The sequence below is a fragment of the Pipra filicauda genome, unplaced genomic scaffold (assembly GCF_003945595.2).
Source record: "Pipra filicauda isolate LSUMZ 115617 unplaced genomic scaffold, ASM394559v2 scaffold48_size3843733_pilon, whole genome shotgun sequence".
In the NCBI taxonomy this organism is placed as follows: Eukaryota; Metazoa; Chordata; class Aves; order Passeriformes; family Pipridae; genus Pipra; species Pipra filicauda.
In genome coordinates this window covers 801,152-828,975 of record NW_024104631.1, presented here as the reverse complement: position 1 = coordinate 828,975, position 27,824 = coordinate 801,152, and the positions used below count along the sequence as shown (strand labels likewise).

At 41.1% G+C, this 27,824-nt stretch overlaps 1 protein-coding gene across 1 annotated transcript; it reads left to right on the top strand.

The window, feature by feature from the left end:
* The first annotated feature begins 243 nt into the window (after nt 1–243).
* On the top strand, nt 244–25,818 carry WRNIP1 (WRN helicase interacting protein 1). The gene is made up of 7 exons (XM_027727891.2): nt 244–812; nt 10,846–11,037; nt 12,034–12,278; nt 17,713–17,942; nt 22,278–22,433; nt 23,286–23,365; nt 23,853–25,818. Exons 1-7 carry the CDS (start codon nt 276–278, stop codon nt 24,126–24,128), a joined length of 1,716 nt encoding a protein of 571 aa, XP_027583692.1. The 5' UTR covers nt 244–275; the 3' UTR covers nt 24,129–25,818.
* The last annotated feature ends 2,006 nt before the right edge of the window (nt 25,819–27,824 follow it).

Here is a 27,824-nt window from a genome sequence, read left to right as displayed (position 1 = left end):
TTAAAAAAAATAGGAGGGAAAAGGGGAAAAAAGTAATTTATTGGTAGCTCTTCCACCGAGAATGAGGTTTTTACATATTTCAGTGAAAGACCCAGCGGGCCCCCAAACTCACAGACATCGACAATATTGATCAGCGTGATCCCATAGTAGCTCCCGCGGGGCACGAAAGCCCCGCTGCCGGGGGCGGGGAGCGGCGCCTCCCGGACTACAGCTCCCGAAGGGCTGCGGGCGCCCAGGGCCAGCGGCCTCGCTTCCTGCGCGGGCCTGGGGAGCCGATGGAGCCGACGGACGGCGCCGAGGAGGAGGCGCTGGTGCGGTGCCCGGTGTGCTTGCGGGAGCTGCCGGGCGCGCACATCAACTCGCACCTGGACCGCTGCTTGCAGGCCGGGGAGGCCGCGGCCGAGCCCCCCAGCAAGCGGCCGCGCCTCGCCGCCGCCCCGCCGGGCAGCAGGGCCGAGGGGGAGCCGGAGGAGGCCCGCCCGGTCGAGGGCCCTCCCGTCTTCTCCCTCTTCCAGAAGGGCCGTGGCGGCGGGCAGAGCCCGGGGGCCGGCGGCAGGAGGAGCGGAGCGGGGCGGGACGAGGCCGCCGTGCAGCCGGGGGATGGATGCTCGACGGCGGCGGCGGCGCTGCGCGGGGCCAGCCTGGCGCAGAAGCTGGAGGGGAAACCCCTGGCGGAGCTGTTGCGGCCGGACACGCTGGGGGATTACGTGGGGCAGGAGCGGGTCCTGGGGGCGCAGACCCTGCTGCGGTCCCTGCTGGAGTCCCACGAAATCCCCTCCCTCATCCTCTGGGGACCGCCGGGCTGCGGCAAGGTGAGTGCGGGCGGTGGGCGCCCCGCCGCAGGCTCACAGCGTGGAGGTTTATGTCCCGCGCTTTTTCACTCTTGAGGCAGATGAACTTAAAGGATGAGCGGGACCCGTTTCTTTTTGAACTGGCTCTTTTTTGTCTTACCGTTTCTTATGTTGGCCGGTTTTCCACTAGTTTTCACTTAAGATTACAGAAACACAACCTGCCTCCTGAATAAAGTAGAAGTGGTTCACCCCCACCAGTCCCACTCCCTGCATCTTGACGTTTGGTTGCACTGGCCCCTCTTGGTTTAAGATAATATTTTGTAAACTCCAAACCCATTGCCTAAAACATAAGCTGTGTTTTAGTCAATGGCTGAGAAGCTTAAAAGCAGCAACAACACAGAATCTGTAAATATATCTAGGAAACAGTGTGAGATACAAGCAGAGTAATACAGCGGTTTGCAAGTGCTGGGTTTGCTTTAGCCTACAAATTCCGGCCCCTGAGAGAAGGCAGCTCTGGTGTGGAAGGGAAGTAGCCTAATGGACAGGCACTCGTCCACCTTTAAATACTCTGAAACTGTTTTTTGCAGGATCTGACTGCTGCAGCTTCTCATTTTGCCTCCTTTAAGATACCAGGGGCAGACCGTGGTGAATCCCAAAAGGCCCTGTAATTACAACACAGCAGTAGTGAGGGAAGGACCAAAGGAATGCCTCAAGTGTGGTCAGGAGAGACCACTCTTAAGATCTTGCCTTCCTTTTTGTCCTTGTATTTCAGATTTGGGTGTGGGGTGGCAGGGCAAGCAAAATAGACAGTTATCTCTGTCAGTCTGATGTGTGCATAGCATTAAGTTTTGCATGTTATATGTATAGGTAGGTGTATTGGCTATGTGGAGAGTATGTGTGAGAAATCTGGGATAGGAAAAATAAGGAATTAATTCTTAGCAGAGAAGTTAAGGACAGAGCAGCAGTATGCTTGAAAATAAAAGGAGACTTGATATGGATGGTACTTGAATAATAATGCCAGTTAATCACAGTTAATAAGGCACAAGTATGAGAACTATTGATAGATGAATGTTGTTAGCAATGATACAGCAGGTTGTTTAGACTAGGTAATATGCACCCAAAAAGAACCAACTGGTGAACTTAAATAATGGTAATTTCCTTTAAAATAACAAGGTAATAGCAGAAAGCAAGAGCTCAGAAGAAATGGGGTAAAGAAGGGCTGTTTCTAAAAGTAATGAGTTTCTAAAAACTCATTAAAGGGGAGGTGAATTGACCGAAGTAAGATGGCCAGAGAGAGAAGTGGAATTAAATTCTTTAATAAATAGGAGTCCTCCTTACTGAATGAGTAATGCATCCAGGGGCTTGCTTCTATATTTATTTGTACTCTTCTGCCTTTTGTTTCATGTTACTTGTGTCAACAGCATGTGCTTGCTCTTTCTCGAAGCCCTCTTTCTTCTGGAAAAAAAGATCTGTTACAAATGCAGTGGTAGCATAGCAAAGGCTCCATACAGTCTCTGAAAACTGGCACTGAATTCAGGGGCCTTCGGGTTGTGATTTGATGAATACCCCTGGTTTTGGCCATGGACACGCTTTTTCATGAGCTTGTGACAGCTTAACAGTTGTGTTTCAGTACTAAGACTGCCTTTGAATGCGTGATCTGTTTTATGCCTGTAATATTGCACCTTTCACTCTCCTTTCTTATGACCCATCTTCTTCACCCATATGCTTTATGCAGAATTATATTTAGTAAGCTTGCTTCTCACAGAGTTTAAATTCTACTGCTTATCAGTCAGCTGACATGCATCAATTCTGTGCCTTTTGACCCATCAAGGAACAGTTCCACAATTTATCTGTTACTTTTTCACTCTCAAAGTATTTTAATTGTTGAGTAACTCGTCTACTTTCTAGGTTACTCCTTCTCAGCAAACAGTTTTGAGTCTACGTGTTTTCAGCTACCTCCTGATGGAACATCCATTACAACCAGAAATTCCTATGGCAAAAAGTTGAACTTTTTCCTTCACCCATGCTTATCAGTATTTCTAGGATGGTACCAGAGTATAGTTCTATCTCAGGCCTTCTTTCCCATAAATCATATTCTCTGTCTCAGGGAATTGTCTGAAAGTTCCATCCTTTTTTTAAGGATATTTTTTGTTAAATTCCTCTCCTTACAGATGTAACATGCAAGCAAAGTAGTCCCCCAAAAGATGGGAAAAGAAGTCTGTGGTTGCCTGCCTGTCCCATTCACTTACTGTTTGGGTTCTATGTATATAACATGTCTAAGAAAACATTTAATGAGAAAGTAACTTAGTGCTTGAAACTTGGAAGAAGCTGTGAGGGAGAAGTAAGTATTCTCACTACCTCAAGACCTGGTTGGAAAGCTTCTTCCGTTAAGTACAGTGTTTTTCAGAAGGAAAAATCATAAGAAATAATTGCATGTTATGTAGCTTCATGTGTGACAAGGCGACATGCTAAGCTCTGCCCATCAAAGACCTAAAATAGGAGCATAATTAGATATGTTGGTCTAAATTCAGAAGTGCTGTGTAAGATGGTCATACACTTCTTAAACCTCTTCATGCTCTTGCTACCCATGGAATCCGGTTATTGCAGCCCATCTATGCCTTCTTCCATTTCTACAGCCAAATGCCATGCTAACTGATACTTTTGCAAAGGGTAGAGCAGGACTAACTAAAAAAAATAAAATAACTGGAGATGGAATAAATCATCAGGGCCAAATTTCAAATCAATCTGTATTATTTTTCAGTTTGGACCCTTATGAGAAGTAGTAGTTCAACAGACTTTTCTAAGCAAGAAGAAAATAATCTTGCCTGTTAAAGTGCTATAACTGCAGTATTTCACATTGTAGGTCATGAGTACTTTTGGAGAATTTTAATCATGAAAGCTTAGGTACTGGAGTAAAAATACATATGCTTTGTGACTGCTTTGCCCAAGTGAACTTTGGCCTCAGCTGCACTTGAATATTCAAAAAAGCACCCTCAAAACTGAAAAGACAAAATTGATGTACTTCTGTTATGATCATTTCTCATGAGTTTCCACCTGTATTGAGTCCTCTTCCTTTAAGGGAGCATGATCTTTGAATTTGTCATCCTAATTTCTTAGGGAGCCGAGGTGCTCTCGGTGAAGAGGCTTTAATTCTTTCTTCGTACTTTTGTCACTCCTAAGTGTTGAACACGAGAACCTATTTTCTGCTTTTAAGAAGTTGACCACACACATGCCAGAAGAAACACTGCCTAAAAGAACAGTTAACTTGTTCATCCTGCCTATGCAAATTTTTTAAAGCCTGTATGAATCCTAATGTAATCTGAGTAAGCTGTACTGTGATTTATGGCACCTTAATGCAGGGATTTAGATTTTTGCTTGTCTGCCATTGGGACACCAATTTTAGTAAAGAGTTAGCAAGGGGACACAGCGTAACTTGAGCACTGAATAATTTTGCGGCCACAGATGCAGTTTAACCTTATAAACCTGAACATTCTGTATTTAAATACAGTAAACATTCCCTCTTATGTGTGTTGTTTAACAAGAAAAAACTTGATAGCAAGTAGCATGAACCCACTCCCTACAAAAGATAAGACTTTTTTTTTGCTCCCTGCATATTTATCATCCCTCTCCTCCAGTGCTTTCTGTTTTGCTAATTCAAGTGGTTACCTAAATGGCTGTTTGATTACTTGAGTGTATTTCATCTTCTCTTATTCATACAGCTTGGGGCCTGATTTGAACCATTTGAAGTAATGAGTTCTTTTGATTGATTACCATGAAATTTTTAACTGAAAATGCATGATGTCTTTTGCAGTAGCATACACTGAAAGTCCAGAACAACTCTGAAAAATGAATTTGTCTTTGCAGTTGCCTGGGAGAAGTCTTCTAATACAGTGCGCTTGTTTTTGCTTATGCCAGTCTAAATCAGGAATAACTTAGGATAACTCTCTAGGTAGAGAAATCTGGAGGAGAAAACACAATTGTATTGATGAAAAAAGTTGGAATATAAGGAGACAAATCTGGATACAGCAAATGGAGACCACAGCTCCATTTCAGTAAACATTATGCAATGACCTTGCATCTGTTTATGCTTGGTTGGGCTTGGATTCTGGAAGTGCTGTAAACCACATGTTGTGGCTCTTGTTCAGTGACACTTACTCCTCCGGTAGTATCTCAGTGGGCTATTTGGGGTGTGAGGAATCAAACAAGATGGGTAAGAATAGCATCTGCCCTTATATAAATGCCAACTGCTGCTACTTTTGATTGTGTTTATCTGTATAGACAGTGTCCCCGAGCCATGTTCATCTGCTATCCTGCCAGTTTCCTTTAGACACACAGCCAGAATTATCTCCTGTGACGCAGTGTGGTAGTTTGGGTCAGCTCAACAGTGTTGGGTAGGACAGACCCCAGCTTTCTGAGCTGCATGCCAGGGAATTATTCCCCTTTTTGGCATCCAAGAATGCTGGAAGTGTTGGTGTCTCCCTCAAGGCAATGAAACAGAGTATGGCCTTTCCTGACTGCTTTTCAACCACAGTATGGCCCTGGTGCTAGCAAAGGGAGGGTTCAGGGTGAGGAGAGGCCATTGATGGCAACACCTTGTAAACAAAGGTATGGAAATCCTGACCAGAATAAAGGAAGAGGAAAAAATACCCAGAAAGTCATGGTCAAACAGCCACAAAGAAAATCAGGATGCTAGTTTTGTCGTCCCTGTCACAAACATAATTCTCACAGTGGTTTGCTCTGGAACAAACCAGCAAAGTCACTTGCTGGAGAGACTTACGTGCCGGCTAGATTATCCCTACTCAGGAATAATCCATGCCCCACTGCAGTCTAAACACTAGTACCAGTCTGTTCCAGATCTGCTTTGGTCACTGAAACATGGCCTGGCAGAGCAAAGCGCCTGTGTTGGAGGGACCCATCCAGCTGGAAGGAGAGCTCTTGCACCAGTGTGCTTCTGCAATGTGTAGTGTGAATGTCAACTCCTCATGAAAAGGGCTGCGAAGTTGGAACAGAAGGACTATGAGCATTTCTCCATGCCTTGCAGGAGCTCTCTGGCATGAAAGCTGATGACAGGATAGATGTAATTGATAGATCATGTGTTTTCTGTGCCTGACATCTGCAGTGGTTGTTTCACTAAATTTATGCTATGTAAGAATGATTAAGGGAAGTCTCCATGAACAGACAACCTTAGGCAAATCCCTAAACAAGATCTACCTGATCTGCACAAAAGTTAGGAATGATCTTAGGTTTCACAGTCAACTTCTTGACTCAAGTCTTCTTGACTATGATCTGACCATATATTCTGATCTTTTCCCAATTTTTTTCAGTTCCACTTTTTGAAGACAGCTAGGCAGTATCACTCTTCATTCCTGTAAGGGGCTTTGGTGAGCTAACACAATGGGCATATTTTAATGGTCTAGTAAAGGAGTGCAAAAATCAAAAGACTACCTTAATTCTAATAACGTAGTGTTAGTCACTGAACATCAGTATCAATACAAGTGGCTTAATTAGTACTTGCTTCTTGTTTTCTTCCATCTATGGGTTTGAAGCTGCATTGACTAGTCACAGTGCAGAGGGTAGGGAAGAAATTAAAGAGAGTTGCCCAGTCACGGAAACTTGTGGGTATACAGAAAATTCTTGTCTCCTAGTACAAACAGCCAGCTAACCAAACAGCAAATTGGATTGACTTTTCTGCTGGACAGTGAGAGGTGTGTGGAGTCAAGCATGCTTTATGGGTTCCTTTTGTTTCATCCCTAACTTGTATCAAAGCCTGGAAGAACTGGTAGCATAGTTGGCTTACAGTGAGCTTGTTTGGCTATTTTTGTGTTTGGTTGCTGGGTTTTTTATGGTTGCAGCCCATAGGAGAGGATATTCCTTTTTGGGCTGATACAAAGCAATGTACAGGACAGTAAAGGAAGGCTTCAGCGGTTAAGTGTTTGTTCTGTGTGTAGTGGGTCTGAAAATAAATGACCACAGGCTGAAGTTGAAAGTGTTATTGATTGGTGAGTAATGATTCAGGAGGACAACATGTTGCATTTTGTGTAGTGGAAGGTGTAGGGAGATAATGCTGTCAGAATGACCTGTCAGCAGATTTTTGAGTTTAGGAACAATAGAGTTTTTGATCATGAAGCCAACTCCTGAGAGATGCCGCCTCCCTAGGATCTTGCTTTATGGTGAACTTGCCACTGACTGCCGCAAGAGAGGAGCCCCGAAGAAAAGATACAAGGACTCCCTGAAACAAGATCTCAGCCTTGGCCATATTGATCACCATAACTGGTCTACTCTGGCCTCAAATCAGGAGGCCTGGAGACACACCATCTATAACGCTGCTGCTTCCTTTGAGAACGCACGCAGGATCACTCTCGAGGAGAAAAGACAACGCAGAAAGAATCGTACCTTGCTGAATATACCACCTAAGGAGTCTTTCTGCTGTGCCTTTTGCAATCAGACATGTCTATCTCATATTGGCCTCATTAGCCACCAGCGCGCTTGTAACAAATGTGGGTAGAGCCTTCCTAAATCTTCGTTCATGAAGCCTAGCCATGAATGATGAATGGTTCAGGAGTTTCTTGGTGAATATGTTTTTGTGTTTCAGAACAGCTCCTTATATAATGGCACTGCTTTAGCTTGTCTAAACAGGTAAGTCAGTAAGGTCTCACAATTTTCAGCATAAAGCTTGAGATGACAGGTGTGACCTTGGATAGTTTGGTGTGATAATAGAACCGAGAATGATTTCTGGAAGGGGCAAGGACTGTGAGCTTTGTAAGGTGTAATTTTTAGTGAAGTTAGTAACAGGTTAGTTTGTAGAATCACTCCTATTCTTAATTTGTGGGAAACAATATTTCTGCTCCTCCCCATAAGAAAAGAACACAAGCTAATTAAGAAAAACCTGTATAATAAAAGGAGTGGGTTATCAACTTGTTTAGATTTCCTCTTCCTGCTTGTTATGCAGTTCTAATACAGATGTATTATTAATTCATATTAAATTGCAACATCAGTGTTACTATTTTAAAAGACTTGTTTTCTAATGTAACAGTCAAACTTCAGAATTATTTTAGATGGTGAAGGATATTCAGTGTGTTTTCTTCTACCTTATTTCGTATCAGATTTCTGATTTTCTTCTTATCCCTTAAATGCATTGCCTCTGAACTTAGTGAGGGGAAACTACGGGTCTAGCATATGAGTTATAGTTGTTCTGTGCTAGTGCCTTCATGCTTAAACAACCCTACTTAAGTCTCCACTAGGTTATGTGTTCTCTTAGGTTGTAACCTGAAGTAACACAGGGAAAAAACAGTGTGGAATGTTACTGACTTTTGCTTGAGATGGTGAGAGAAGCAGCAGCATAAAAAACCTGAGCTCATGGGAAATAATAGTCTTTCAGAGGCAGAGAAAGTTTGATCTGTATGTGATAGGCAGTTAGACTTGCTACATGATTAATTGTGCAAAACAGAAGAAAGAGACTGTGAACATGCCTGTCCATGTCTAACACTGCTTTTGAAAGGCAATGTATGTTATTCTTATTACAACCTTTAGTGACCCCAAACTTGGCAGAGCAGGAGGGGTACGTGCTGACTGAGAGCTGTGCAGCAGTTTTCAAGTAGATTCTTGGTCTAACAGTAACTTTCAAACAAATCTCTTTGTATTTCATTTTCCTAAATTAGTGTTGGAAGTATGGACTCCTGCATGTGTGTAAAACAAATTCCTCACAGCTTTTGTTGTAAACAACAAAATTCTCTGAATGACAGCCAGGGTACATTGTGAGCTACCAGTCCAAGTGGAGCTACAGGAAGAATAGCCATTTGACTTATTTTTCATTTTTCTTCCTCCTCTCACCACTGCCACTTTTAGAGGAGGAAGAGATACATTTTTCCTTTTTCATCCTCAGCTTTGATATATTGGGGGTTTTCCATGCTTCCAGAGATTTTTAAGGCATGGGTATATCCTCTGAAGGTACATTCTGAATCAAGGCCCTTTTGTAAGGAAACACAAACTTTGGTTTTCATTTGGTAGCTTAATTTCAAAGATAGTTTCCTTTTGTTTTGAGGGGAGGATATTTGGTTGGTTGGTTTGTTTTCCAGATCTTCCTGATTTCTGTAGGCTTTGCTGCAAACACTTTCTAAGTGTCTTTCAAGTCTTGTCTTCTGTAGTGATACAAGTTGGAGAGGAGCTGGTTGCTTGAGCTCCAGGGAATGAGGGAAGATCTGACATGGAATACGAGTCTTGTATCAGGACCTGAAATGACACCACTTCTGAAAACAATCAGAAAGCCCTTACTAAAACTAAAGCAAGAATAAATAGTGATACATCCTCCTCCTTAGCCCCTGCTTTTCCATCTTGGGTTGGTTGCCATTTCTGAGACAAGGAGATCCATTAAAGAGACAGAGCAGTGCTGCAACACCACCGGTAGCCAAGTGATAGGTGGTTGTTTCTGTAGCCTCCCTGCAAGAGGATCAGGTTGACAGCACCTGCTGCTTTAACCTCAGCACTTGGAACATCTTCTGAGGTGGTTTTGCCAGCACCTGTCCCACTCCTCATCTTTTGAGGCTCTCCTGTCTTCATTCTTCTCAGGCTCTTTCTTTAATAGAAGAGTGTGCTTGATGGAAGAATCACTTGTTTTCTCTAGCAGTGATTTCAAATAGAGTTACGCTCTACTTGGGACATGCAGATACACCCTCCTTTACTAAGGGTTGTGAAGGAAAGTCTGAAAATCATGCCTGTGATGTTTTCAGGTGTAATAAATCTACCTAGGAGGTTGCTGGAGGTTGCTTCTGTGCTTTGTTAGGCTTCAAGAAATTCTGTATATATAAATTCTGGTTTGAAGAGGTTGTTCATAAGGAAAGAAAAACAACATAGCTGCTCACTAAAAACAGCCAACAGCTTGTTCAGTCAGCTGTCTTTTACTTCCCTGGGCCAGCATTTGATTACTGTTGACTATTTAGGTTTAAGAGTTACATTTTCTTAAGCACATATATAATTTTTCAGTACTAACATTCCCATGATTTTGTAGAAACTGCTGTCTGATTAATTTCATTTTCATATGTATTGGAAATAGAAAAGGGTTTAATTAACAACATTGTAGGTTATGTTTTTGTGTGCACTTTTGATGTACACAATATAAGAAAGACATTAAGCTATTAGAGAGTATCCAAAGGAGAGCAACAAAGATGGTGAAGGGCCTTGAGGGGAAGCTGTATGAGGAGTGGCTGAGGTCACTTGGTCTGTTCAGCCTGGAGAAGAGGAGACTGAGGGGAGACCTCATGCAGTCCATAACTTCCTCATGAGGGGAAGAAGAGGGGCAGGCACTGATCTCTTCTCTATGGTGACCAGTGACAGGACCCAAGGGAATGGCCTGAAGTTGTGTCGGGGAGGTTTAGGTTGGATATGAGAATAGAGATAGAGAAAGATTCTTCACCCAGAGGGTGGTTGGGCACTGGAACAGGCTCCCTAGGGAAGTGGTCACAGCACCAAGTCTGCCAGAGTTCAAGAAGCTTTTGGATGATACCCTCAGGTACATGGTGTGACTCTTGGGGCTGGTCCTGTGCAGGGCTAAGGGTTGGACCTGATGATCCTTGTGGGTCCCTTCCAACTCAGCATATTCTGTGAATCTGTGAAATGTGGTTGCACTGTAAACTCTGCTGCAGGTGTCTTGGGATAGTCCAGCTCTTTAGCTATTAACATACTTTACAAAATAACTGCACAGTGAATTGCAGTCAGCCTGTCTTCTGTGACAGATATGTATTTGGCAAAGAGTTCTTCTTCCATGATAAAGGAGACAGCTGTCATTGGTGGCCTTTTCAGTATTGAGACTCACTGGGTCTGGTACGTAAAAGTGCAGGCATTAGAAATGCAGCAGAGGAATTGGCAGCTACCTCTAGCAGGAAGTTTAGAAGTCTTCAATGTGCTAGAATAACATGGACTAAAATGGCTTACTGTATAAACTGTCAACACTGTCCCCGTGTCCAAAATATATAGGTTTGCTCTTTACATATTTTCTTCAAATAGGTACTTACTGTGTCCAAAATGATTTTTACAAAGCTTTTTCCTATTACTGTTTCAGACTACACTAGCACACATCATAGCCAACAACAGCAAAAAGAATGGCACAAGGTTTGTGACACTGTCAGCCACAAGTGCCAAGACAAATGATGTTCGAGATGTCATCAGCCAAGCCCAGAATGAAAGAAGGCTCTTCAAGAGAAAAACTATCCTCTTTATTGACGAGATCCATCGTTTCAATAAATCTCAGCAGGTATTGTACTACACGGCTTTTTGAAAAAAGCTTTTGTCAGCACTTCTGTAAAATTTCCTACTTTACCTTAAGATGACACCTTCCTTTGGGCTTTTGATTTCAATGTTAATGTGTTTAGTAGGTGAATTAGGAAGAAACATAAAAATTAAATTCCTTAACTTACTTCCAACCAGCATTTAATTATTGTGATTCAAAGATATAAATGAAAGGGTGAGTTATAGTTGACTTACATGCAAGTCCTTATATGATATTTTTCTGAAATTTTATTTCTGCCAAGTCATGTTAGTAGTATTTGCTGCACACATCTTCATTTCAGCCTCCACCTCATGGTAGCATTCTGTCTTACCTTTAAAAAGGTCTGGAATGTGAATGTGCCAAGGGTATGTATTTTAATGTTGTCCCCTCTACTCTGTGAGAAAAAGTAAGGCATGGCATGGTGCTTTGGGATAACGCTGCAGCCATCACTTTGGGTATTTTTTTCTTTTTCCTTTTCTAGTTATAAAGTTTCTTTAGTTGTAACATAGAAAGCTTGAATGCTGCACTACAAATTACAGTTTTTATATTGAACTGTACTGCAATCTTCCTGTAGTTTTTTGAGCCATCCTTTAGAATTATGTAGGGAACTGTAGCCCCAAAGGTTGGTTCATAGCGTAGCCTCACTATTCATAATACTTGATAAGGCAATTTCATGATTTCTTATGAAATTTGCCAAGCAATAAATCAAATCCCTATAAATAAACCAAAAATTTGCAGATTTTTTTACTCTGTTTTCATCGGGTGAGGTCATTCTCATTCCAACCATTTGTTATTAAGATGAACAGCCTGTAGCATGTTAGGTGCATGAAATTAAATCATTTACATATCTGCGCAGATGAACTGCCTTGTCAGGGAACCCAAAGACTCACAAGATGCAAAAAAACCACAGCTTACTCACCTGGGATGTTTCAGGTTGTCGTTAATCGAGATCAGCTTTTTCTGCTTCCCTCCCATCCTCAGGATACTTTCCTTCCTCACGTCGAGTGCGGGACGGTGACCCTGATAGGAGCGACCACAGAAAACCCTTCCTTCCAAGTCAATGCCGCTCTTCTGAGCCGGTGCCGGGTGATTGTCCTGGAGAAGCTCTCGGTGGAAGCAATGGAGGCAATTCTGATGCGGGCCGTCAGGTCCTTAGGGGTCCAGGTTTTGGGCCAGGGCGACCAGCACAGCAGCTCTGCAACTGGCAGCGGCAGTGAGAGCTCAGAGTGAGTACTTTATGGGCTGCAGGGTGTTAACACACACGGCCCGAGGAGTTGACTGCCTGCCAGGGAGAGAATGAAGCAGTTGGGGGGTGGGAAGAGAAACCCTAGCCACTTCTGATAGTAAAGAAAAGAAGTGGCAGCATATGGCAGGGGCGGGGGTGACAGGAGAGAGAGAATTCAAAGCATTGGCTCTCTCCATCCAAAACATAATCTTACCGTCTGGATTAGGAGAGAATCTTATGCTTGGATCTGTAGCTCCTGACTCACCCTCACAGGATATTTAAATCCATTCTGCTGCTGAGGATTTGCTGTGGAAGTCTGTAACTGGGTCTTTGTCATGTCCTGGTGTGTGTTACTTCTTGTTACCGGTTGTAAAAGCATCATGTTACCGTTCAGTAGTGGACCAAGTATCCCCTCTTAATTAATTTGAAAATGCCTGACAAAAGTTTGTTGTTTTCTGAGAATTTTTTTTTAATACGATCAGGGAGGATGCTGCTGCTCCTATTCTTTAGTTGCAGGATTTGTGCTGTGCTACATTTTAGGTATCCTTTGAGGAGAGGAGGCTGTTGCTGTGAGATGTCAAGAGACTTCATTTTTCTCTGCTCCTTAATGTCCAGGCCAGATAGAGTCCCATTAAATACTTGAGAAAATTTTGGAAAAAGACAAGGTCCGGATTTGTCCATAAGGGATGTTATCTGCCTTCTGAAATGGAAGGCTGGCAAATAAGCGTAATGCTTGGTACTGTGGTATTCACATGCAAGCTCTTACACTTCCTTCATGTTGGTTCTTGGCTACACTACTAGTAATTTACAGTGCATTGACAGGGTGGTGATTGGCAGGCAGTCTGTATGAAATAAATGAGAGGGAATCCGCTTGAACTTTATCACAGAACGTAAGCACTAAGAATCGCCAATCTGAATGCTGAGGTCAGGGCTGTAAGGAAAGGTATTTCTTTTTTGATTTTAGATTACCCTGCCTCATAGTTTACTCATCTGTTGCTTTTACATGTTGTAGTAATGTGAATTTTAGAAGAGAAGGGAGTACTGCATGTCAGCCTTAATGTAATGGCACAGCTGTGGTTGTGGCTACACCCTGACTGGGATTCAGAGACTTTCTTTGCTACACAGGATTAAAGTACAAGGCATAGTTTCAGCTGCAGTTGTTTGGGTTTGGGTTTCGCTAGACTCTGTATCTGTAACCTTCCAATAGCTATGGGTGATTTAAACAGCATAGTGTAGTGCTTCATCAAACTGAAAGAAGTCTGGCAGGCAGACTGTCAGAGTAGCACAGTTTCAGTAATCTCTCCATGAAGAGAGAGGGCCACACTCCAATGGCTAACGTGGGAGTCAAGCATTTGAAAATAAAAATAGGGGTTTGAATTGAGGAGAGTTTGTTGCAGTTGTGTGTCAGGTTTTGTCTTTTCTGACACTATCTGGTTCTGGTCCACAGAGGCTACATAGAGTTGCTGATGACTTAGGTTTTTTATAATCCATCCTGTCCCTTACTGTGGTTCTGGTTTTGGCCGCCTCATTAATTCCATCTTCTTGCTTCACTGTTCATACCATTTCTGCTCCTTCATTTCTTCTCCACCTACTACTCCGCAGGAGCAGCTGTCTCATACCTTTTGACCACCCCGCTTCCATGACGCAGGACTGTCATTAGATGCAGGAAGGTAACTGTTCATGATGTCTTGAGGAATAAATTAAAGTCACGAGTTACAACTGATTTGACTGTTAACTGTGCTCACATTTGTTCCAGAGTTAGAAAAGGAGCTGTAAGGCAGTGTGTCCCCAGATGGTGGGGTATGCCCGCTTTGAAAATGTTGCAGAGATCTAACCAGAAGGCACAAGATATGTGTACATTGAATTTTGGACTTAATTTCCCATGTGAGTCCCTTTTTCCAAGCCACAGTATGAAGTACTGAATGTGCTGCTTGGCCTCAGTTTTTCAGATGGTTTTGGTATCACATCACTTGTCTGACATGACGACTTACCTAAATGAGATTCTGAAGAAGAGCATGATTCTTTGTGGTCTCTCCTACTACCTTGAAGAATAAGATGAGGGGTGAATCTTCCTTAGTCTCTACAGGCATCTTCTGTGCTCAAAAAGAATGCAGCCATCACTTTGTGATTCAATGGTTTCATCATCGGCCCTCCACAAGGAAAATGTGCTCTACCCAAATCTGTTCTCTTAAATTTTCTTGGTGGATTTTTCTTATCTTTCTTCCACCATTGTTGCAGGCTTCTGATAGGGTTAGGTCACCTGGCTTCTCTTGCATTCCACTGTTGCCTTTTCTTGCTCTAAAGCTGAAACAGGACTAGCAGGAGGTATTACCTACTTTGGCATCTTTGTTGTGTCATCATGGCTCATAAAGCTTCTTTGACAGTTTTTATGTTAGTTACTGTATTTCTTTAGGATAAGATGTGCTTTGTGCTTTTTCACCAGCATTACTGCCATCAAACTGTGCCTATGAAGTCTGCAGTAAATCAAACTGAAAGATGGGGTAACAGGAAAGGACGAAACATATTCAGGATGTAGAAGAGTAAGAAGTCAATATTGAAGATGCTTCATATTGCTGCACCTTTGCTTGTGCTTTCTGAAGTTTATGCTGCCTCAGTAGTAGCACAAACTGTGCCAGGTGTACAGTAATAGTGTACACTGACACTACTACTGTGTCAGTGATGGAGGAAATCAAGTTCTTTTCTTGGCTTTTTATTTTTATCATTCCAGTACTGCCCTCAGAGTGGTAGCTCTAATTGAAGTCAGGCAGTAAACTGGATAGTGGATTAATGTCTTTGAAGTTAGATAGCGCAGAAGGCACTCAGCTGAGGGAAATGAAAGGATTCCCGGTTTCCTGTTGGCAAGCTCAGACATCATGCAGTTCATCTAGTTACTGGGTGTATCACAAGTTCTGACACGTTTTAAATTCACTGGCTTGTAAATCACAACATTGAAGATGGAATTCCTTTGGGTCTTCAGTGTTCAATACCCCTTTGAAAATTACTCCTTATTTGGAACATCTATCCAATTTCCTTGCAGGAAATGAGTTGCTGAGGTGAGAGGTGAATTTTGCCACGGAAGTGGACAAGATCTTCGCTTGTAACCAGATTTTCCATACTTTCTTGTGAATATTTGTTGCAATTTCTGTGATATAAATTGCTTGTGTTGAGCAAGCAGGGCACTTAGAGTCGTAGAGTGAAATTGAAGAGACAGGAATACAACTCAGCTTTTTTTGCCAAGCTTCTAGTTAGCAGATAAATGGCAAAAGTGCCCTGAAGCCTCAACTTGGTTTGGTACAGACTGTATGCAGCTTCTTCCAAGTGTCGTACCTGCTTTTTAATACTTTCAGCACTTTCCTTCCACTTGGCAGTCGCTGTGTGTGTTGGTGGTGGGTGTCAGTTTGAGGAGGCCTCAAGTGCATGGTGTTCTTCTCTGCAAACAGCGGGCAAAGAACTTAGTCCTTGCAGATGAAACCTTCTCTTCAGTATGCCCTGCTGGTGTATCCAAAGTGTTTATTCAGTGTACCGTATATTTGGTTTTGTTCCCTGTTGATGAAGGTAATAGCAGCAGGATGTCTGTGTGTAGCGCCTGCTGTTTTTTTAAAAATTGATTTTGCTTCCCTTGCTGGCTTTTTTCAATGCATATGAAAAATCTGATACCTGTCTGTACTGCTGAGGCATGAACGTTGCTCCCTGATTTCAAGGAATTTGATGCCTGAGATAATTGACTGTGCTGTTGTATTCTTCTGTTTCCTCATTCAAACACAAAGATGGTGTTTGAAGCACCTGGCGAAAGTGCCACTGTATGTGTGTTAAATTTTTTTCCTAGCTTTATCAAATAGAGAAGAAATGAGAAGATGGAAAAAAGGTATGACGAGATGTGTATATAGATTTATTTTTCCCACAGGGTGTGATTCCTGCTGCCTACTCTCTGCAGCATGGGTTTTGCCCCTAGAAGACATTTGTTAGCCTTCACTTGCAGTGGTGTGGATTAAGATTGCAGCTCTACTAGCTTTTCGCTCTTACGTGTTGCCATGAGAGGACTCAAATATTAACTGTTGAAGTTTTTCCGGGACTTACAGTCCTTTTCTTTTGTGTGACAAGTGCAAAGTGGGTTTGCAAGGAGGAAGAGTCAAGTAATGAAGATCAGTGGGTACATGTTCCTGGGACACTTGGGATTGATTGTCTTTTTGTACACCACTGGTAATAACAGTAATATATCTTTTTGGTGAATGAAGTGCAGGGCTGTTGTGAATCCCTAATTATTTGACACACAAGAGCTTCATAAGAAAGTGCCTCTCACACCAAGCTCTGTGTGCTAATCCCTGCTGATACATGTCACTCTTGACTTACAGTCCAGTTACTGGAAATGGCTCAGTTAGGCCATTACTTAATGCCATGTTTTAACTCCATTAGCACTGTTTCCAATCAAATCAGTTGTATCCTCTGCCTGGCAAACATCCTAGGTGTTACCTTGTCTACCTAACTAAAGTTTGAGGGTTAAATCCTCAACAGTATGTCCGTGACATGTGCAGGGGTGAGCTGGTTTGTATGTGCCCCAACAGTGGGGACTGCAGCCCGCTAGATGAAAACCTGGAGACAAAGCTTGAGGACTTTGTTGTTCTCCCAGAGTTTTCATAGACCCACTATGAGATCTCAGGAGATTCTTCACCTGCAGCTCTATTTCTTAGCTCTTCCCATGTTGTTCGTTCAGATTGTGAGTTTGCTGAAATTTGGCCTTTTTAATGTATTTGTATAGTCCTGGCACACTTAGAGTAGTAGATGGCAAGAAGAGTGACGTGCATGTATTGGGATGCCATTTCTTTATAGGAAGATTTTTTTTTTTGTACCCCACTGACTAAAGCTGTAATACCATACCAAAAAAAGAAAAGCAGGATGCATATACTTTACAATATAAACAATCCTTCCAGTTGCTGCTTTTTAAAGAAAACAGCAGCTCTTGCTATTGATAGTTAGTTCAAAACCGTATGCTAATTACTTTATAACTCACTATATTCTCTCAGCTGCATTTGGATAGCTTTCTACCTTTTCATTGTTCTTCCAACAAGGAATTTGAAATGGTGATGGAGTAAAACCTTGTGTAAAGTTCAACTGGCTGTGTGAGAATTGTGCTCTGGCAAAAACCTAACCCTAGTTTCCTAGTTGAGTTTAATGAGGTAGGAAAAATAAGGGGGTCAAATAGATGAGAGTTCATCCCTAGATTTTTCATGTGCAATTTTATTTAACAGGCATTGGATCAGGAGGAAGAGGGTTGGGTCCCACGGTGTTCTCCCTGGCTCTGCAGTACTTAATCATGGCAGGATGAGTTAAGAATGAATCTTAAGCCCAACTGCATCTCAACAAACTTTGTAAAGAAACATCATCCCTGGCATAATAAGCATGATGGGGGCTCATGTTGTGTGGTTATTCTATTGCAGATTCCCGGTGTTCATAGAGGCCAAAGCTCTAAACACACTTGCCTACCTTTGCGACGGTGATGCAAGGACTGGACTGAATGGACTCCAGTTAGCAGTTCAGGCCAGATTAGCAGCAGGGAAGACCACTCCTTTGAATATTACCAAAGATGGTTCTGCAGATGGCATTCTGATAACAGAAGAGCACGTAAAGGAAGGGCTCCAGCGATCCCACATCCTGTATGACCGAGCAGGTGCGTACCTGATACAGTTTCTGAGATGCAGTGTTCTCAAGAGGTGATAGTCTCTGTAATTTCTTTTTCTTCTCCCTTTTTCATACCAGATGCTCTAGCAAAACAGTGGTTTGCCCTAGAAAGTAGTTTTCCTGTACAATGCAGTTCAGCCAGAAATTCCTTCTAAACAGGGTTTCCTCTCAGCATTTAGGAAGCGTAGGTTAGCTGAAAGACACATTTGCTGACCTGAAAACAGTTGCATGGTGGAATTATTTGTTATTTAAGGTTATTAGAATATTGTCTTCTACAAGAATTGCAATGTAAAGGAGGTGAAGAATTTGATGAGAACATTTTTCTTGGAGGGTTAGGTATCTTCCATTGCACTTCTGCTCCTTTGAAAGTCTTGAAAGTGCTCACATTCACAGCAATATGTTACATCAAAACCTGAGCAGTTAGCTTTATTTTTAGAGTTGCTTTTTAAGGTAATGAATTTTGTAGCTTGCTTAGGGCAGGTCATATAAATCTAATTACTTGAATGACCATCCAGGATAGTATCAAATGATTATGCCAAGCAGTATTTGAAGAACTGATTGATTTTTTTTTTTTTGCCACTGTATCTGAAATGCTTAATTAACTGCCACTGTTCAAAACCTGTGATGAGAGGTTTCTTTAGGTTGGTTGTAACATATGCCTGCTTGCAGCCTTCCAAGGAAATAATGATGACTCACTGTCAGGAGCAAGGCAGCTGAGCAGATACTGATAGAATGGCAGCTGAGAAGTTCAGGCTAGGCAGGGGGAGGGAGAAGAAAAATTTTATGAAGTCTGTGGCAGGAAGAGATCATGATTGGAAGGAAGCGGAAAATCTGACCAGTTTGCCAGTGTGAGTCTCTTGTGCCGTGTAGGTCCCTTGTGTGTTTGCTGTCTCCTTGTGGCCACTGTCATGAAGAACTCTTGACTGTGTCCGTTGCTCCCAGCCCTCCTATGCCTTCTTGCTTTGTTAGAGATGGCACACAGTGCCTCTTCCTGAGGCTTGCATCCAATCTATGTGGCACGTGTCAGGCCCTTCTCTGTTACAGAAACCCTTGCTGTGGTTTATTGTGGGGTTTTTTGGTCAGAGATTTTCAGAGAGTGGTGAAAGCAATGAAAATTTAGTTTTTCTTGATTGTACACATGTCAAAGAGCCTGCCACAGATATTGTCATAGCAGCAGGTTGCCCGAGTAATTGTCTTTACAGAATTTCTGTCTTCTGTGGAGTAGTCCGTGTCTTGGTTGAGCACTTCTGTCCATAGCAGAGTAAGTTGTTTGTCCTTTTGTGTACAAAGGGCTTCCGAAGAGAGGCTACTATATAAAGGTTTTTTTTAATTGTAGCATGTTTTAGCTAATAAATTTTGAGTCACAGTTGTGGTGCTGGAATCTACAATGCTCTAAAATAAAATGCTTCAGCCTTATAAAGTGGAGGGACATGATGCTGTCTAATCATGATAGCAGCAACATACATGTTCATGTAGTGTGTTCATGTAGAGAGCACCATATAATTGATTAGTGTTCAAAGTTGAGTAAATATGGAATTTTGATTTTACATTATTATTTTTTTTTTGTTACCCTCTGCAAAATTTGCCAAATACATGTAGTTGGGCATTCTCTTCTGTACTTTTGTCAAGTAATCTAGGGAAGAAAATATTCATAATCTGGTTGTTAGGATGTTGTTCTGATACGTGTGCAGACATGTTTAGCTGGAAGGACAAAGAAACAACTTTAATCAAAGTTCACTGCCAGCAGCCATCTTTTTTTCCAGCTTAATTTTGTTCTGCTGGACCAGAACGAGAAGTCTGTTTATCTGTGCTGTTGCTCTAGTCCTACTTTCAAGACTTTCTTCTGCCCTTTATTAATGAGCAGCTAAGATAGAAAACTGTGAGGTGGGGACTGTGATTTTACTTTTGCCCACTACCTTACTAAAAAGGAATGGCTTAAGAACTCCAAATATTAATTATGGACAGTGAGTGACACCTTTTCCCAGTTGTCTACCAATAAGTCTCTAGATAAATTGGCATCTTAAGTTAGCCTGAAAACTCTTCATGAGCACATAAAGCAGTTTATGGGCATATATCAACAAGATTTGTGCGTCTGTATATGTTAGACACTAGAAAATCCTCCCCTCCACAAAGCCTCTTGTGTAGTATCTTGTTACAGAAAGGTATTTGCCTTTGTGGGAACTGCATAGAGCAAATGCACTTTGATTCCAAAAACTCTTTATAGTTTTGATTTCGAGAGGTATCTGAGTGATAGATAAGCTGGTATGTGTCTGTCTCTCAGCTGAATTGATAAGGCCAAAATCTATATGTTGACTAACCAGAGTGAGGGACAGAGCTAATAAATAAAGGTCTACTAAAAGTTCTAGTTTTTTTTAAGCTGCTTCTGGTATCTCAAATAAGATATCTATAAAATATATTTTTTAAAATGGAAACATAACACTTCTGTCCAATGTGCCACTGTATTTTGTCTTTAATTGAAACTGCATTTAATGCAGTTTTTCTGAAGAAGTCCCAAGTCTTTGTGTATAAATATTGTCATTATGTTAATGGCTCAGTCACCAAAATTAACTTTGTGAGGAAGGAGATAAAGGGAGAAGAAAACTGTTCCCTTTCTCAGCCTGCAGAATCTGAAGCCCCCTGCAGGTATATCTATCTAGTCCCAACCTATCCACTGCATTCCTTCTGCCTCTCCAGCTGGTGTCTCCAAATATGACACTTTACAGTAGCCCAAACAGCATATAAAAAAGCAGTCCAGCAGAAGAATCTGGGCGAGTGCAACCTCTGCAGATATTTAAAAACGATCTTTCTTGCTTTTAAGAGACTAAGAGACGCCTCTTCCAAGAGGACGATGCGAGTTCAGCTGCTTAGGTTTATTGCTACTAACTCAAGTGTCATGATGGAACATGGACATGCTGTTTGTGTTGGCAGGAGTAATGGCTGCATACCACAGGGCTCTTTGTGTGGAGTCCTAGCAAAAATAGCTGTCTGTCGGCCTGTGTTTGCCAGCATCGCGTGTGTTGAATTCTCCGCAGAACTGCACTCCAGCATGAGCAGAGATGGAGGAAGATGGACCCAGTTTCTGACCTGGGAGGTGGAGGTCTTGCTGGCTGTGAAAGGAGCAACTGCAGCATTGTGGGGATTTCCGTTTTCAAACGCATCCATGCAGCCTTTTATTTTGCAGAGCCTACAAGTGATGGTGGTGTGTTCTGATATGGCCCTCAGGCTGTAAATCCTTTTAGCCTGAGGAAAAGGAGAAATATTAACAGATGGCTGTGCATGCAGCCAGTTGCCTTTATAATACATGCTTAGCTGTGAGCCAAGGAATGCCAGGCACTTTAAAAAGTAAGAAGGGCAGATTACATGGAAAGTTTAACAACAATACTGTGCCAAAATGCTCTTGCAAGTTTGATTAAAATAAATGTGTAAGAATCAAAACCAGCCGCACAGAGAAAAATTGTAAGCAGGGAGGCTCTTCTTTAGTGTTTGTAATATTGAACCTCTATTTTTAAGTGTATCCTTAAAAGATCTGTGTAATAGATTTGTTTCTTCTTGGAGTCCATACCTAATCAAATACTAAACTTTAATATTAAAAAAAAAATCCCTGTAATTCATTCAGTCTTCTCACTTCTTATTTAGCAGTCTTGCATTTCAAATATTGTTTGTGTAGTTTTTTTCTTTCATCTGCTTTCAGTTTTCAGGACCCTTCCAGCAGTGCAGGTTTCCACAACTGAACTCAGGATTTCTTAGGCATTTGCCAGGGTTGTGTGCTGCAATTCTTTTCTCTCCAAATTGTGTAATGTTCCATCACTGTATATCTACAGCAACATTTCATTTCCCCCCACCCCTCCCATATAATACATCAAACTCATGTTTGATTTACTGCACATTTTATTTTCAAGTTTTATCATTTATATGTGCTTATATTTTACTCTTTTGGCAATTAGGAGCTATTTAAATAGAGTCTTCTTCCTAACTGATTCAAATATCTGGGTTGTTTTTTTTTTTTGAAGGAAAGGTCAAAAAGGGTACAAAAACCAAATTGTTTGCCTTGCAGTGTTTTAAAAAAACACCTTCTTTTCATTTACAGTTGCTCTGTTTTGCTTATGTAGTTAGTGGAATGATTCATGTGGCAAACCATGAAGGCATTGAAATGGTTGGAAACATTAATGAAGGCTAACCACGTATACGTAAAAAGAACTTGAAAAAGTTTAGAACTTGAAAAGGTTAGGTTTACTGATCTAGTAAAATATATTCTGTTCTCTTGAATGCATTTCATGTAATTTCCTCCTAACAGCTTTGTACACTTCTCCCCCATTGTAAATAGGAGAAGAACATTACAATTGCATCTCTGCCCTGCACAAGTCTATGAGAGGCTCAGATGAAAATGCTTCCCTTTACTGGCTTGCTCGAATGCTTGAAGGTGGTGAGGATCCGCTTTATGTGGCAAGGAGGCTGGTGAGGTTTGCAAGTGAAGATATAGGTCAGTATTTGCAATATTTCATGTTGGAATTCTGTGTTGAATGAAGATCTGCCAAGCTTCTGGTTTCTGAAAATTGGGTTTTGAGAAAAAAAAAAAAAAAAACTGCTATATGCAAAATAGGTACAAAATATTGAAATGCCCCACATTCAACAAAAAGCTTTGTATATGCAGGCAGAGACCTACATGCAGTGTCATTGTGAAGATTACCTGCTGCAGTAGAAACATGTTTTTGAGGTCAGGTTTGGCAGTGTATTAATATAGATTCTTTTAAACTCTGGTGGTTGTAAATCTCCAGTAACCTTGTGCCACAGAGAGTGTATTTCAGGGATGTCTGATCTTTTAATGAGTCTGGCAGGTGAATACCTACCCTGACTTAAAAACCTCAGATTTGATAGCTGGCTCCCTAGTTGTAAGGCATCTTGCTTGACTTATCCAAAGTAGAAGGTGCAGCAACAATTTTACAACATGTGTGATGGGTGAAAGAGTTAGGAGATCTGGGGAAGCTATGTCTGTATAGCAGTACTTTCCCATTTCTTTATCAATTCTGAAAGGTGAGAGATTCATATCTGGTCAGCTACTGCTCAGGCCACCACTGTGTGGCAGCAGATTCAATCCATAAATTGTACCCATGACTTAGACCTTTCTTTTTTGGGGAGGGGGGACAGAAGGGAGAAGGCTTATGGACGGAGGGAGTATATCTTATGTCTGCTATGATATTGTACCAGAAATTCCAGCATCTGAGAAAGCAACTTTGAAATTTGCATGGATATCTCACAGGAGAGGAAAAATTAAAATTGGAAAAAAAAAAGAGACATAAACTTTAGCCTGCTTTTATCTGATCCCTTTTTGTAGGACTGGCAGATCCTCTGGCTTTAACACAAGCAGTTGCTGCTTATCAAGGCTGTCACTTTATTGGAATGCCAGAATGTGAGGTAAAGGCTTCATTAATTCACTGATTTGAAAGTACTGCAAACTGTAAAACCTGTCTGTAACTGTAAAATGTAACTGATTGCAAGGACAAAGCAAACTTAGTTACTTGTTCATTCAGCATGCCCCTTCTTTGACAGGAGAACATTGTAGCTCTTAAAATATGTGTTGTAGTGTAAAATAAAATTCACTTTATGTTACTGTGTATTTATTGTCAAAATATGATATGTGAACTTATATCATTTTACTCTGTCCATTTTTTTCTCTCTCTTATAAACAAAATAATATATTCCAAAGTAGCTATTGTTTTCTAGCAGTGAAAATCAGGAAGCTGTGTTGTTGTTAAATAATAGTATTCATATTATAGTAGCAGGTAGAGGGTCAGTTTAAAAACATAACCCCTGCCATGCTATACAAACAACCTGAATAACAGACCTTTTCCCAAAGAGCCCAAAAGAAGTGATTTAACATTTTCCCTTTTCTTGTTTCCAGGTGATTCTAGCACAGTGTGTAGTGTACTTTGCCAGAGCACCAAAGTCTATAGAGGTGTACAGGGCATATGGCAACGTCAAAGAATGTCTGAGGATGCACACGGGACCTCTGCCACCTGTTCCGCTGCACCTGAGAAATGCCCCAACAAGGCTCATGAAGAACCTGGGCTATGGCAAAGGCTACAAATATAACCCCATGTACAAGGAACCTGTAGAGCAGGACTATCTACCAGAAGAGTTGAAAGGAACAGACTTCTTTAAGGAACAAAAAACGTGACGGCTGTGCTTGGAATGGGTTTTGATTCTATGACTCATACATTTCTACTGGGAGAGAAATTCCCCTAACAGTGTCAGAAGTCTGTTACTGTGGTTGAAAGGATTAAGCCAATGAGCTTTTCAGATACTTCTTTATCCTCCTGGTTTTACTGCTGTTATTCTGAAGGTATTTTGTAAAGAGTTGCAGTTAGGCAATGTAGAAATGCAAACATGACCTTTAAACCTTATAGTGCTGTCACTCTGTGGTTCACATGGAGAAAAAATGAGAGACTTGTATATCTGGCTCTTGCTGGGAGACAAGGAATATTACTGTGCTGCTTTTTAAAATCAGTATCAATTTCAGATTTTGAGAATGTTTATTTTCCAAGAAAATAGTAATATGTACCCCCTTTGCTAAAATACTGTAAACAAAATATAATTGCAAAGTAATTCTTCCTGTTATGATATTCCAGAGACAAATTTTGTTCAACAGTTATTACCAATAAAGCTGTTAAAAATAGTGTCTATGTGTTTGTTTAAATACTCTTGTGACATCAATGTAGTATTGAAAGTTTGATATCCCTTTAATTTTATTATCCCTTCTTTCCAGAGTAAGTTTAATTCATTTTGTAAGTAAAATAGTCATAAAAATAGCCAAATTATGTTAATTTTTGAAGTTTTATCACTTAAAATTTTAATTGTATGATGACATTTTGGGAGGGTTTTTTTTAGAGGAGACTCCTGGTAATGAAACACATTTGTCTATTCCCAGTTGTGCATCAAGAATTTCATTAGCTTTAAATTGGAAAGCTGAGAGACACAAATTGACTTAGTACTGTTATAATACAGTGTTTGGATTCCTCTTCCTACTGAAAACATAACAACATCCAAGATTGCTGTTGACTGAACATTTCCAGTAATGTTGTTATTACTGATGTCAACAACATTCTTTCATTTAAGTGCTGATTATTTTTCTTCTCCTCAATCCTCCTTAGGTGTACAGTGGCTCAGTGTGCTGAAAAGACAGCAAGGGCTAAAACCACGTATGACTGTGCTAACTTGCAGTTGGGTAGGAGAGGAGGACTGTGTTTTGTTAGAATTTCATCAGATAATTAGCAAAGAAGGTTTTAATTACTGAAATGCTGACCAGCCACTGGGGCAACTGTCCACACTTGTCAAAGTACCATGGAGTTAACTGGCCTCCAGTGATGAGGATGTACGTCTGGGTTAAAAATTACCACCACCACCATAGTGCTGTGTAATTGCAGCTGGATTTGCTTGGTAACTACTCAGGGTTTGCTTGCTACCTGCCCCGCATAGTTTTGTTACTGGGTCTATGCTGATTACTGGTGGACTTCAGGGATTCCTGTCCTGATCCTGCTTAGTTTGGGAAATGTGGTAAGGTCAAAATTTACAATGCTTTGTGTATAGCTTCTGGTCTTTTGCTGTTCAGCTACAAATGCCATGTGTCTGCTAAAAGGTGACTTCCTTGAGAGTGGTTGGAAGGTTACTAACTCTTCCCCAGAAGGACTATGTATCATAGATATTTCTTTTTATAATATTACTGAATCATTTGGCTTTTTGTGATGCGTTACATTTACCGAACAATGACTGGTGCTTCATTTCCTGTTTACAGTATTGCATTTAACAGTTTTTAAAAACTTCTATTCATCTACCCAATTCAATTTGTAAATAAATGTTTCATTCTTTGATGAAGGAAAGCTGATTTGTATTTGAGCAATACTGAGCTTTTTGCACCTCTCTCCAGCTGTGATACCACCCAACCACCTGCAGGTCAGCTGCCTGGAATACACAAATTGCAGGTGGGTATTTCTTGACAGCAGAGATATTTGGTGCTGTGTGGAGTTTAGATCAGAGAGATTGCCACAGCCACACATCTGGAGTTCATTCAGAGCAACTAGCAAACCAGGAGGTCTGTGGTCTGAGGATGCAGTGCCAAGTCCAGAAGCCAACTTTATTCAGCTTCCTCCTCTTACATTTCAAGACAGATTGCTGGCCCTTGGCCGTGATCAAAAGTTTTCAATATGCAACTGCAAAACTTTGCGATTTGTATTGGAGATTAATTTTGCTGTGAGACTCCCTTCATATGAAGTTCTGCATGACAAAAATGTAGGACTTAAGCCAAAGATCATGGTGTAACTGAAATGTTTCAGAAATTAAATCTGTATGCTGTTAAAGGGTTTGAGTCAGATTCTTTAAACATTCCTATGTTCTCCTTACTCAAATAAGTATAGTTTTTGAATGCTTTGAGCAAACTCTGTTTCTAAAGCAAGTCTTTTGACAAGCTTCATTTATGTAAGTTTGCATGATTTTCTTTTTAATACAATTCACTTTGCTGTAGTTTGGGTGGAACTTTCTTGTTGCTTAAATTAATGGGGTAATAATTAGATTAGTGTTTTTATCCTGCTGGTCCTCTGAAATGCACACGGAGGAATAAGGCAAGGTGCGGTCTCTTCAGTGCTGGAGTAAATCTAAGCATCGTATGCTTGCCTTCAGGGGGCAGCACAGGTTGGCAAAAGGTTCAGAGGGTTTTTCATTCCTCAGCCTCCAGTGAAGGCAAAAAGTTCATGCCCCTCAGGTCAGATCCATCAGAGAGTGACATCTAATAGGCTATAAAATGTTGGCAACAACAAGTTTAAGTTTCAAAGCTGTCGTGCCTCATGGCCACTTTCCAAGGAAAGCATTATTTACCTTTTCCTCCCTGTTCTAATTAGCAAGATGTGCTATACGGGAAACAGAGTGGTTGCTTTCTATTCTCTCCCTGCCACTGATGTGCATCTTTATATTCCCTCTAAAGAGAGTCATCTCCACTGTTTGAAGAACTCCATGCTCCATTAAAAAGTCCATCAGGATCAGATGCACTCACAAATGGACACTTCACCCTGCACCATTTCCTGTCCCTCCAAAATAGACCCAAGGCAAAACCATCTATTTCTTCTCAGGATGATGTATGCCGTGTTCACATAGGATTGGTAATGCTGCTTTCAACAAGCGGAACCCAATCTCCTTGTGAAATTGCTTCAAAACCACAGAATGAAATAATGAAATTAAAAAATCATTAAGCACATTTTGTCGTTTTCTGGCTTTTGAGTATCTGGAGCTTACCTTTTGAAGGTCACTGAAGGGCAAGAATGGTTAAGAATGGTAGTATGGTGGTGTATTTATTTATCTTTAGAGTGCAGAGTTTTAAGGAAATACCAAATATTGCAGTGTCACTAGAAAATTTGGGATGAGATTTGGATCCCATCAGGTAACAGTTGCTTCCACTGTAAGAGGCACCATCAAAGTCCACCATATCACAATCTCTTTTTCTCTCATATAAATTGTCCCAATAAATAATGCAAGCCATGAGAAAGGCCATGCTTAGCCTATGTTGAAGAATTCAGTACACATGAGAAACAACTTGTCCTGATGTAAGTTGTTTCTCCCAGTAGTAACATGCCAGTGTCAATGATATGGATAGCCAGATCAGAAATATCAATTAAATAATTCCCCCAATGAGTTCCACCGCAGCTTTTTTAGAAAATTACCTAGTGAATATTTTTTCCATTATTTAGCTTTTTTGACTCTCACAGATAAAAAGTCGGATGATACAGCTGCTAAGGAGTTGTCTGGACTTTTATGCTAAATATTTATGCAAAATCATTACTTGTATTTTAGTCTTCTTGTCCTGTTTTCCATGCACAAAGAGTTTAAA